Below are 12,439 nucleotides of genomic sequence, written 5' to 3'. Positions count from 1 at the left end.
CGAACCCAGCTCTCCTGCATTGAGGGCAAATGCTTCACCCTCTGAGCCACCAGGGAAGCCCAACAGGACACGTGGGTGCCCCTTACTCATTGTAACCTAGCTAACTCACTCTTTGAGCTTATTTCCTCCTTTATGAAATGGGGATAATCATATTGAGTCTGCCAACCCTGCAGGTTGGGGAGGATCAGATGAGCTAGGATGTGAAAATACTTCAAGTTAAAATGTCATGCAGATGTGTGATATTTGTTATCATTAAGCTGCATGCCATTTAGTTATTAATAACCTAATACCCATCACGATGGATCAACAGGTCACAGTCTGCAAAAATTTTCCCTCCTTGCTGCCTAAAATGCTATTTGTATTCACAGTGGACCCCTTAAAAGCTTGTTCTGAAGCCATCAGAGTGTGTGGCTATCAGTTTAATATCTTCAAGAACATTGTTCCTAGAAATGTTGCAGCAAATGCCCTGAAAAGCTCACTTCCAAATATGAAACAGGCTTACAGGTTAAAACTGGGCATGGGACCAGCCAAGAGATGAGGGCTGGTAAATAACACTGCCATCTTATCACCGAAGGTTAAAAAGGGACCTCCAGTCTCAAATTATAAGATGTTTGGAACGCATTACATTTTGTCAACCAAATAAAGAAAATGAAGTTTAATTTCCCAAAATTTTATTAAAAATGGACTCTGTCATCAGATATCTTACTGCAAAGATGAAATCTCACAACAGGGCAGTAAAGTTTGCTGTAATAACATTTAAATAAATATAAATTCTGCAGTTCTTGAACTCATGAAGATTTTGTTATGGAAAAAAAGGGTTTTTTTTCGCATGAGTCATGGGCAAACATTTCCCCATAATTTCTATTTATTGAAATAACTTTTAAAGTTGTTAGGGTAAGTGGGGGTGAGGGAGTGGAGATGGGAGCAGAGAGGATGTGGTGCTCATAAAAGCCTTTGAAAAATTAGAAAAACAATTCCCAGTCCATTGCTTAAAATCTTTATTATATTTTTTTGATGTAAAAACTGTGCTCTTTTGATGTAAAAACTGCCATTTTCCCCTAAATACTTGTCTGTTCTTTACTTTGTACCTGAAAAGAATTACAATAACTCACTCAACCAACCACAATAGGCCCACAGCAGATAAAATGCTAAAACTAAAAAGAAACTTTAAAATATATTCTATAACATACATTTGGTTATGGCTACCTTAACTGGAAATTTTCTTAGATCAAATTTCTCCCTCGGAGGTTTTAGAAAGTGCTGAGGTAAAGGTCTAGGAGGAAAATATGTCTACGTGGCACTCCTTTCCAATTGAAAATATTTTTATAGTTAACAAGCAAAACTGAACATGACAAAAATACCCTAAATACAGTAGCAATTCCATTATCATTTCCCTGGCAAGCTTCCCCCTGGCATTTTTGCATACACATAGGAGTCAGTCTTTGATGGCAGTGGGGGTGAAATAGCACTACTTAATTTTTTGTTTAGCTTTATGAGAGCTAAACAGATGTGTGCCCAGTGGTATAAGCATTCGATGGCAGAATTACCAAATTTCCATACTTCAATTCGAGAATGATCTGTACCAAAAAAAAAAAAGTGTTAGTTTTGTACTTTTATTACTAAAATATATTTTAATACTAAGATATAAGAAAAATTATGACAAAAGTTCATTAGATATATTTTGAGTCAAAACCATAGCAGAATCTTGTTTATGTAATTATAGGAAAATGGATAAATTAATTTTGGTATATTCATTATAATGGATCTCAACCCAGGGCTCAAACCTGGGTCTCCTGCATTCCAAGTGAGTTCTTTACCATCTGAGCCACCAGGAAAGCTCTATAATGGAACCGTATGCAGCATTTAACATATTCAATATGACCAAATTTAAGACCTGTTTAATGACTTATCCTGGAGAATGTTTTATGTGCTCTTTAGTAGAATGTGAATTCTGCTGCATTTGGTTAGAATATTTAGTATATGTCTGCTAAGTAAATTTAGTCTAATGTTTTATTTAAGGCTGATGTTTCCCTATTGATTATCTGGATGATCTATCCATTGATGAAAATAGGGTATTAAATTTTTCTACTATTATCATGCTGCTATATATTTTTTAGGTCTGTTAATATTTGCTTTATGTATTTAGATGCTCCTAAATGGGTCCATGGGGTCGCTAAGAGTCGGACATGACTGAGTGACTTCACTTTCACTTTTCACTTTCATGCCTTGGAGAAGGAAATGGCAACCCACTCCAGTGTTCTTGCCTGGAGAATCCCAGGGGCAGGGGGAGCCTGGTGGGCTGCCCTCTATGGAGTCGCACAGAGTCAGACACGACTGAAGCGACTTAGCAGCAGCAGCAGCATGCAGCATTTAACAAAGAACTGAAGCTGAGCTACATATGTCATTGTGGATATTTCAAAAACATATTGTTGAGGGAACTTCCCTGGTGGTCCAGTGGCTAAGACTCCTAGCTCCCAATGCCAGGGGCTTGAATTCCATCCCTGGTCAAGGAACTAGATCCCACATGCCACAACTAAGACTCAGCAGTAACTCTGTTTTTAAAAACATACTGTTGAGAACAAAAAGTAAGCTGTATAATAATATGTTCTTTTGGATACAGTTAAAAACCATTTTTAAACCTGCAAAATAATAATATATTGTTTATGGATTCATGGGCATGTAGTAAAAGTAGAAATCATGCATGAAACTACCAAATTCATAATAGTATTAGCTCTAGGGAAGAGAAGAAGAGAATGAGATATGGGAGGAACATAGAAATTCTCAACTGTTCCTGTAATGTTTTCTTTCTTTAAAAAAAGTCTGGCTCAAAAACATATTAAGACTATGGGTCTGTAATGACTACACAGGTATTAGTCTCTAACCTCTATGTTTGAAATATTTCCTAATTAAAAATTATTTTTAAAGCTATAATCACTGCACACCAAAATATTTCATTTGTTAAACTGCAAACTATTTTTTAAAAATTACTTTTGGAACGTCCCTAGTGGTACAGTGGAGAAGTCCACCTACCATGCAGGGGACATGGTTTCCATCCCTGATCCAGGGAGATCCCACGTGCCATGGAGCAACTAAAGTCCAGGAGCTAAAACTACTGTAGCCCATGTGCTCCGCAACAAAAGAAATCACTGCAGTGAGAGGTCTGTGCACCTCAACAAAGAGTATTCCCCACTCACCACAAGTAGAGAATGCCCACGCACAGCAAGGAAGACCAGGACAACAAAGGATAAATAAAAATTTTTTTAAATTACTTTTTCTCAGGAGTCAGTCAGTCAATGACTATTCAAATAGAATGGTCCAATGGAAAGAAAACATACTTAAAGTGAAACAGATCTGGGTTCTAATCTTGGCTCTACTCCAACTAGTTTTGTGACCTGGAAAAGTCACTTAATTGCCTCGAGCCTGTTTCTTCTTCCACAAAACAGATACCTCAGAATTGTTATGGGGATTAAAGAGGAAAGACATGCAAAAACCTGTCAAAGAGTAGTTGCTCAAAAAAAAATCTTCATTCTTTCAGGTCCCTTCTACCCTCAGGCCTATGTTGAACTTTTTTGTTACTTCTAGTGGCTAATACAGTTCCTAACCCAATAAATGTTTATTGATTTGACTTGAATCAAACCATTACATGATATTTATAGTCAAATAAGAAGGCTTCCCAGGTGATGTAGTGGTAAAGAATCCACCTGCCGATTTTGGAGATGCAACAGACACGGGTTCGATCCCTGGGTAGGGAAGATCCTCTGGAGTAGGAAATGGTAACCCCTCCAGTATTCTTGTGTGGAAAATTCCATGGACAGAGGAGCCTGGTGTGCTACAGTCCATGGGGTCGCAAAGGGTCAGACACGATTGAGCACACATGTATACACATAATTGATTAAGAGATTTTAAATATTGTCTTCTATCCAATAGCTCATTAATAACAATGACAATTATGTCACTCATGGTTGTCCATTAGGATGACAAAACAGAATATATTTCCTTGTCTTCTATCAATGTGAAGGGACAAGTTTCCCTGAATTAGGTTAAGATTTTCTATGGTTCTCAAGGTATCACTACCACAAAAGGTACAATGTGGAACAGGAAAGGCACATAAAATATGGAAAACATACTCAAATGTCAATTTTTATTTCATGCTCACTGTGTAAAACGTGAGTACAATTTTCTAAAGTTTCCTCTTTTAACACACACACACAGAAGCACTGTCTTTTTTCTCAGTTGTAAGTGTTTAATAAATGTTGATTGAAACAATATTAAATTGTGGAATAATTAAGTTAGGCTTTTCAAATATTGAAGTCTTTTCAGATTATAGCTCAGTAACAGTGACAATTATGAATAAAAATGAAAGCAGATGTCAGACAGGAGAGCACCTAAAAAATACCTGATTCATATCATATGAGTAACACTAGACCAATTAACACACATACGTAAAATATTGAGATGCATTGGTCATACTTGATCCCTTTTTGTATTAATTAACTTCCTGGAAGCTTTAAAAGTTAATGCTATAGGCTGAAAAAATTACTTTATCATTATGTTCCAGTGTTACAAATCTGAATTAAGTACACCCTAGAACACTTCTAAAACCAGTCCTGACTAATTTTCTGAGATATAACAGCTCTGCTGCTCCTCACAGCCTTTATTCTGCCTTTTCCAAATCCCCATTAAGAGCTCTGTTGCACTGACGCCTGCCAGTGTTCTTATCTGACATCCAAATGAACAGACCTCTATCTGCAGCCATTATTAAGCTAGTAGGCCATCTCCATGGTGATTTAAGGACGTGAGGATGGGGGGCGAAGTCGCTCCATTTCACAAGCCCCTGTTGCTTAATTCCTGTCTTATTGTTACCAGGGACAGAAGCTCCGAACCTGTCTGGGCGAAGGTTCCTGTTTCCGTGCCCTGTTCCACTGAGAGATTTATGGTTTAACAACTGGGTCTAATGATTCCTCTATTGAAGGGAGCCTCCATCGGTCCGCGGGTTTCCTATTAACAACGGTTGAGTGTTACTGCCCTCTTGTGGTGGATAAATGCCAGCTCTGCATTTCGGCAGAGAGCCGGTGTGCACAGATAGAGTAATTCTTCCTTGGTAAAGGTTATAGTAAATTATTTGAATATATCTGAGTTAAAAAAAATTGCTGGCTCAACATTTGAATCTGTTTATGAACCGATTAATTCAAAAACATTTTATGATTTTTTTTGTAGATTCTAGCTTAATCAAACTTTTAATTATATAGGAAATCATTCTGCTGAAAACATTGGGTCATTTTAAGATATTTCTAATTAAAATTCCATTTTATGAATCTCTGCTTTAACATTAGATTAAGTTAAAAGCTTTGGGAATGATAGACAATTAGAAAGATGTGCGAAGCAAAAAAGAATAAAGTTCTTAAGCTTCAAGTTCAAAGTTAATGTGTAGCTGCTCCTTTCAACGAACAACTAACCCAAGATCAGTGAGCAGTATTTCTTTTTTTTAAATTTTTCATTTATTTTCTTGCTTTTTGGCGGTGCTGGGTCTTTGCTGCTGCTTGGTCTTTCTCTAGTCGCAGGGAGCTGAGGCTGCTCTCTAGTTGGGCACCCAGGCTTCTCATTGCAGTGGCTTCTCTTGTTGCAGAGCACAGTCTCAATAGCTGTGGTGCATGGGCTCAGCTACTCCCTGGCATGTGTAATTTTCCCAGATCAGGGATTGAACCCATGTCTTCTACACTGGCAGGCAGACTCTATACCACTGAGCCACCAGGGAAGCTCTAAGCAGTATTTATTGAATGCTCTTCTCTTCATCATTAGTTCTCTTAATTTTGGTTCTTTTATTTCTACTGTTTCACACACCCTCTACCACCTCTTAACATTACTGCCACATACGATGAGCTGAAGGTCCATGCAACATCGTACTTAAAAGGGTATATGTGTATCAGTTTCAATCAGTTTTTGTGTAGGTAGGAGAATTCTTATTTTCCATGACAGTCAGGGACTTAATATCTCAGTAATTTACTGTGGTCCTGAAGGTACTGCAGAGTGCTGCTTCCAGTTTGTTGGGCAAGAGTTCATGTTAAATGAGGAGGTAAAACCAAAATTTTTCCTGAGTTATCAAACCTTGGGTGGAAGTTTGTTCCAGGCCAAACTGAGTTCTTGCAAACATATTAGTCTTATTCCAGTTGAAGCATAATTTCTATACAGTATCACATTGTACTGACTTTTTTTCATGATGTAGTTATAAATCAAATTATGGATGAACTGAATTAAATGCAATTTATCTTTACAAAAATTCATACTTCTGTGCAGTGGCTTCCAAACTCTTTGACTATGTACCTCTAGAAAGTGAAACAAAGAAGATGGAAAATAGGAGAGAAACTATAGGGATTTTGGAGGCTGAATCTAGGATTTCCCATGTCTGAATAATAGGAGTTCCAAAGAAGGAACACAGAAAAGGGAGGGCAGGGCCTCCTCTAACCCCTAGGTCATTTTTGTGTGGATGGATGAATGCACACAGCTTGGTGAACAGAAAAAAGTGCGTGAAGAAGGAGATGCCCCTCTTCCAAGCAGACATAACTGTAAGCTGAAGCACACAGTTTCATGAACGGAACCCTAGTTAGATCTCAGCTCCCCACCCCCTCAGCAGGGTACATTTGTGCGGTACACAAACTGCACAGCCATGTGCAGCAACCTTAATGTCAGGGAGGAAATCATTAGGATGTAAGGACCTGCGTTTCACAATTGAAAAGACCCAGAGAGTGTTCAGATCAATGGACGAAAATAGACCTGCATGGATAAGAAAGTGTGGTATATATACACAATGGAATAGTACTGAGCTATAATAACTCATTTGAGTCAGTTCTAATGAGGTGGATGAAACTGGAGCCTATTACACAGAGTGAATAAGACAGAAAGAGAAACACCAATACAGTGTATTAACGTATATATATGGAATTTGGAAAGACAGTAATGACGATCCTATATGCCAGGCAGTAAAAGAAACACAGATGTAAAGAACAGGCTTTTGGACTATGTGGGAGAAAGCGAGGGTGGGATGACTTGAGAGGAGCATTGAAACGTGTATATTACCATATGTAAAGTAGATGACCAGTGCAAGCTCGATGCATGAAGCAGGGCATTCAAAGCCAGTGCTCTGGAACAACCCAGAGGGATGGGATGGGGAGGCAGGTGGGAGGAGGGTTCAGGATGGGGAGACACGTGCACCCATGGGTGATTCATGTTGGTGCACGGCAAAAGCCACCACAATACTGTAAAGAAAGTATCCTCCAATTAAAATAAATATAATAATTTTAAAAAAGATATATCATTTTGAAGTTTCACAGTCGTGGGGATAAAGCAGTGATTCTATAGCTTCTGGAGAGAAACAAAACAATTCACATGCACAGAATCAAAAAGGCTTCAGACTTCAACAGCAAGCCTGGAAATTTCCAAATTTCTACTGACAATGGGGCCATTTCCTCAAGAAGTTAGCCAGAGTTCCCATCTGTGAAAGTGTTAGCTGCTCAGTCATGCCCAGCTCTTTGCAACCCCAGGGACTACACACGGCTCCTCTGTCCATGGAATTCTTAAGGCAAGAATACTGGAGTGGGCTGCCACTCCCATCTCCTGGGGAACATCCTGATCCAGGGATCGAACCCAGGTGCCCTGAATTGCAGGCAGATTCTTTACCGTCTGAGCCACCAAGGAAGCCCCCTGTTTTCCTTAAACAACCCCTTAAAAGCAGCGAGAACTGTAACAACTGGGAATGCAGAGGTGCCTGTGGATCAGCCACCAGCCATTCCAGACAGGAATTCTAGTCTTCACTCACACCAATCTTGGTCCACATTAACTCATGTTAACTGCTATGTGAACCTCGTGTGTAGCATTCCCAGACTTCTGGGAGTACCTCTCCTTCCTAAGCCAGAACATCTCTCTCTCTCATCCACCCACTGCTTCCTGCTTCCACTGTGCTACATGCTGCCGCTGCCACAGACCACCTGAGGAGTGTGGGCTGTCTTCCTCTGGGTGGCCTTTTCCTATCTCTTGTCCTAGGAATCTGGTTCCGAGCCTCTCTGTCTACTATATGTGTTCCAGAAGTCAGAAACCCTTTGTCTGGAGGGTCCAAAGAGAATGGGGGAGAGGGAGAGAAGGCTTAGTGAGGGATTTTTACAGAGCCATTTCCCCAATCAATGATCAGTTTTAAATCTTTTTTTTTTTTTTTTTAAGAAAGAATAAGTTCATCGTTTACTGTTCCATTCACGTAAACAGCCTCAGGTCTCTGGTGGGATAACACACCCACACGGAGGAATGTGTGCTTGTGCATGTATATTTACAGCATGTGAGATCTTCGTTCCCTGACCAGTGATGGAACCCATGCCCCCTGCACTGGGAAAGCAGAGTCTTAACCACCTGCTGATGCTCCTCCTTCCAAAAAGTCTACATTACTAGTCTGTAAAGACTCATGCTCTATTGTTTTATTTGGTTCTTCATGGAAACTAAAGATCATAGTTGCCTTTTCGCTTAACAAACTCGGCTTCTAGCCTTACTGCAGCCCCCATTTGCTTTTGTTTTTGTTTTTAAAAGAATTTTGAATATGGAGTCAGTCAGTGGGAGATAGAGGTGCTTCTGAATTCTCCTGTGCGTGGCACAGACAGTCACTATGGGGATTGCAATCGATTATAGACAATGCCCTTCCTTTTAGAAGACTACAATCAGAACTATTTTCCTCTAAAAATTGAATTTCGGGGGCTTTGGGGCTTCCAGGTGGCTCAGTGGTAAAGAATCTGCCTGCCAGTGCAGGAGATGTGGGTTCGAGCCCTGAGCTGGGAAGACCCCCTGGAGTAGGAAATGGCAATCCACTCCAGTATTCTTGCCTGGAGAATTCCATGGACAGAGGAGCCTGGTGGGCTACAGGCCATGGGGTTCCAAATAACCTGACACGACTGAGCACACATGCACTGCACCCTGAGCCACTTTATTCTATTAAAATTCTATTCTATTCTAATAAACATCTCTGGATTGCAACTGTATTTTGTTGCTGTTGGTATAGATTTAGACTATAATTAAGTGGAAATTTACCTTCAAAGTATTCAACAATGAGCTTTAAATTAACTTTCAGTTCCATAGCAGTTGGATCAAAGTCACAAATATTTTCGACTAACTGTTGGTTTACGTACTGTAAACAAAGAACAAAAATCATGGAATCATCAAGTGGAAGGAGAGTGCCTGATTCCTAAGTTTACACAATTCCGTTTATGCACACTTTGAAACAGGCAAAATCAACCTATGGTGTTAGACATCAGGATTCTGGTTACCCTCGGGGTGTGAGAGAGTGTGTATGTGTATGAGGCTGGTGATGAGGGAGGGTAAAAAGGAAGGCTTTGGGGATGCCACGCATGTTCTGTTTCTTGTTCTAGGTGCCTCATTGTGTAAAAATTCTTGCCTTTGTGTATCAAGGATTTGTGCATCAAGGATTTGTGCAATTAAGATTTGTATATCTAAACTCGTGTAGGTTATTCTTCAATAAAGAGTTGTTGTTGTTGTTTTTTTAATGAAACTTACCAGTTTACAGTGATCCCAACTTTCTAAGTCACTTGATTTCAACTCTGGATGAAAGAACATGATAATCCCTTTCAGGATGTCTTGTACTAATTTTATGTTGGCTTTCACATCCGGGGACTGGCTGTCTGCTTTGCCCACTGCCAGGGAGTCATAATCATACAGCAACAGTGACACAAAGTCCGAGGATGTAAGTAGCCCGAGGCACTCCTGTAGCTCCTGTAGCATGACTCTGAAGAAGAGAACGCCGGCCCGCTGGACTTCTCCCACACTTTCAATCTCTAGAATAACAGAAAGACATCCCACACGGCTGCTCAGAACATGTATTACTTTTTCACGGGATTCTGAACGTAATATAGCAAACCTTTGTTTTCTTTTTAGGGAAAAAAGACTATTTCCTACAGCGTTAAACAATCTTAGTTTCTCTAGTCAAGAAATCAAAAGGCAAAAATGGAATCACGCCTGTGGGGTTCACAGGCAGAGGCTTTGAGAAAAGGTGAAACCTTTATTTGGAGCTGAACCTTGGTTTGAAACCCACTTTCACCCTTATTAGTTCAGTTGTCTCTCTGAGCCCCCTTTTCATTTTCTATGAGAAGAGTTGATCCCTAATTTCCCGTTGAGCTGTGGAAATTAACAGGAGATGGTATATGGAAAAGTGCTTAGTCCCAGGTCTTACACATAGTGGATGCTCAAAAGATATGAATTTTCCTTTATTTTTCCCTTTTATCCCACACTGTGTAATGGCTAGAAGTGTTTCAGCTTTATCCAACAGTGTTACTCTACTAATCCTATTTATTCCAATCTTGGTAGTGAAAGGATTCCATGCTTTCTTCTTCCCTCCCTTCTGCCTACACTGATTTTGTGGTAAGAGTAGCCTGGTGGAGGTGGAATTGCAAGGACTGGGGTCTGTTCTCCGCTCTGCAGTAGCTTGCTCTTGGACCTTTACTTTGACAGGCCTTAGCTCCTCTCTCTGTAAAATGAGATGTTCCTGTGGGTTAATGCTGTGAGGGCTTCCCAAGTGGCCCAGTGCTAAAGAATCCACTTGCCATTCAAGAGCCACAGGTTTGATCCCTGGGTCAGGAAGATCTCCTGGAGGAGGAAATGGCAACCCACTTCAGTGTTCTTGCCAGCATAATCCCATGGACAGAGCAGGTTGGGATCACAAAAGAGTCAGACACAACTGAGCATGCAAGCACATTGTGGTGGAAAGAGCACCCAAACTGGGGTGCAAATCCAGCCTTTACCACTTGTTAACTGTGTGATTTGGTACAAGTGGGTGTGTTTCTCTGAACTCTATTTCCCTTGTCTGTAAAATGAAATAATCACCATTCACCTCCTAGAGTCATGGTAAGGACTAATGGAAATACCATATTTAAAGTGTTTGACACATGATGTGGCATTTAGTAAATGCTATTTCTATATTGCCATTATGAGTCCTTCAGCTCTAAAACCATGACGCTAGGCAAGAAAATGTGATTCCTTACGCTTTGCTCTAACGTATAGGCCAGACTAATCAGTCCAAAACTGCATGAAGGAAATCCTTCCATGTGGAAAGATCTGTATTTTGCAACAATTCATTTTAGAAAATGCATCCTTCATTGTATCGTCTGATTTCCCCTAAACTTATTAAATCTATGAATTCAGACAGGTGCCGCATTCACAATACCTAGGATACAGTTTTTCTTTATTTCTCCAGATAATTCACCCAGTATTTCACTGCAGGCAAGCTGGATCACCTTCAGCATTTTCTGTAGATCTTTAAACTCTCGATACAACAACATCTTACTCTTGCCAATGTTAACATCGAGAACTCCCAAAGCTTCTCCTGTTCTCTCACGAAGTGGAACTACGATGTGGTTTTCTCCACAGATAGAAGCCAAAACAACTTCTGAACTGTCTGTGCACTTAAAGAGGAAATCTCTGAAACCAAAACCAAATAAACATAAGGAGGGTATAAAATAAAAGCCTGTTCACAACATTCCACCCAAACACACTAGAACACCTCTTGTGCCTACTATACTCAAGCCACAATAGCGCTCGTTGCTATTTCATCTGCCTGACACATTTCACCCCTTAAATTCTCAGGACACAGCTCCCTCAGCTCCCCACAGAGAAACCCTCCCTGACCCCTGTGATCTAAAGTAGCTGCACCAGAGTCAGACTCCATCCAGCTCAGTTCAGTTCAGTTGCTCAGTCGTGTCCGACTCTTTGCGACACCATGGACCCAAAGGCTTCCCTGTCCATCACCAATTCCCAGAGTTGACTCAAACTATGTCCATTGAATTGGTGATGCCATCTAACCATCTTATCCTCTGTCATCCCTTTCTCTTCCTGACTTCAATCTTTCCCAGCATCAGGGTCTTTTCAAATGAGTCAGCTCTTTGCAGCAAGTGGCCAAAGTATTGGAGTTTCAGTTTCAACATCAGTCTTTCCAGTGAACACTAAGGACTGATTTCCTTTAGGATGGACTGATGGGATCTCCTTGCAGTCCAAGGGACTCTCAAGAGTCTTCTCCAACACCACCATTCAAAAGCATCAATTCTTCAGTGTTCAGCTTTCTTTATAGTCCAACTCTCACATCCATACATGACTACTGGAAAAACCATAGCCTTGACTAGACAGAACTTTGTTGGCAAAGTAATGTCTCTGCTTTTTAATATACTGTCTAGGTTGGTCATAGCTTTTCTTCCAAGGAGGAAGCATCTTTTAATTTCATGGCTGCAGTCACCATCTGCAGTGATTTTGGAGCCCCCAAAAATAGTATGCCACTGTTTCCACGGTTTCCCCATCTATTTGCCATGAAGTGATGGGACCAGATGCCATGATCTTAGTTTTCTGAATGTTGAGCTTTAAGCCAACTTTTTCACTTTCCTCTTTCACTTTCATCAAGAGGCTC

The 12,439-nt window shown here is 40.3% G+C and overlaps 1 protein-coding gene across 1 annotated transcript in view; it reads right to left on the bottom strand.

The window, feature by feature from the left end:
- EFCAB5 (EF-hand calcium binding domain 5) overlaps positions 1,034-12,439 on the bottom strand; it is a 94,973-nt gene continuing 83,567 nt past the window's right edge. The window contains exons 20-23 of the mRNA XM_018063990.1: positions 11,210-11,463; positions 9,547-9,824; positions 9,064-9,160; positions 1,034-1,577 (exon numbers count right to left, since the gene is read on the bottom strand). Coding sequence (XP_017919479.1) covers positions 1,387-1,577; positions 9,064-9,160; positions 9,547-9,824; positions 11,210-11,463 — 820 coding nt within the window. The 3' untranslated portion in view covers positions 1,034-1,386. The remainder of the gene's footprint in view (positions 1,578-9,063; positions 9,161-9,546; positions 9,825-11,209; positions 11,464-12,439) is intronic.

This window comes from Capra hircus, chromosome 19 (assembly GCF_001704415.2).
Source record: "Capra hircus breed San Clemente chromosome 19, ASM170441v1, whole genome shotgun sequence".
Classification (NCBI taxonomy): domain Eukaryota; kingdom Metazoa; phylum Chordata; class Mammalia; order Artiodactyla; family Bovidae; genus Capra; species Capra hircus.
The sequence above is the reverse complement of the archived record's forward strand: the minus strand, read 5'-3'. Positions and strand labels throughout refer to the sequence as shown.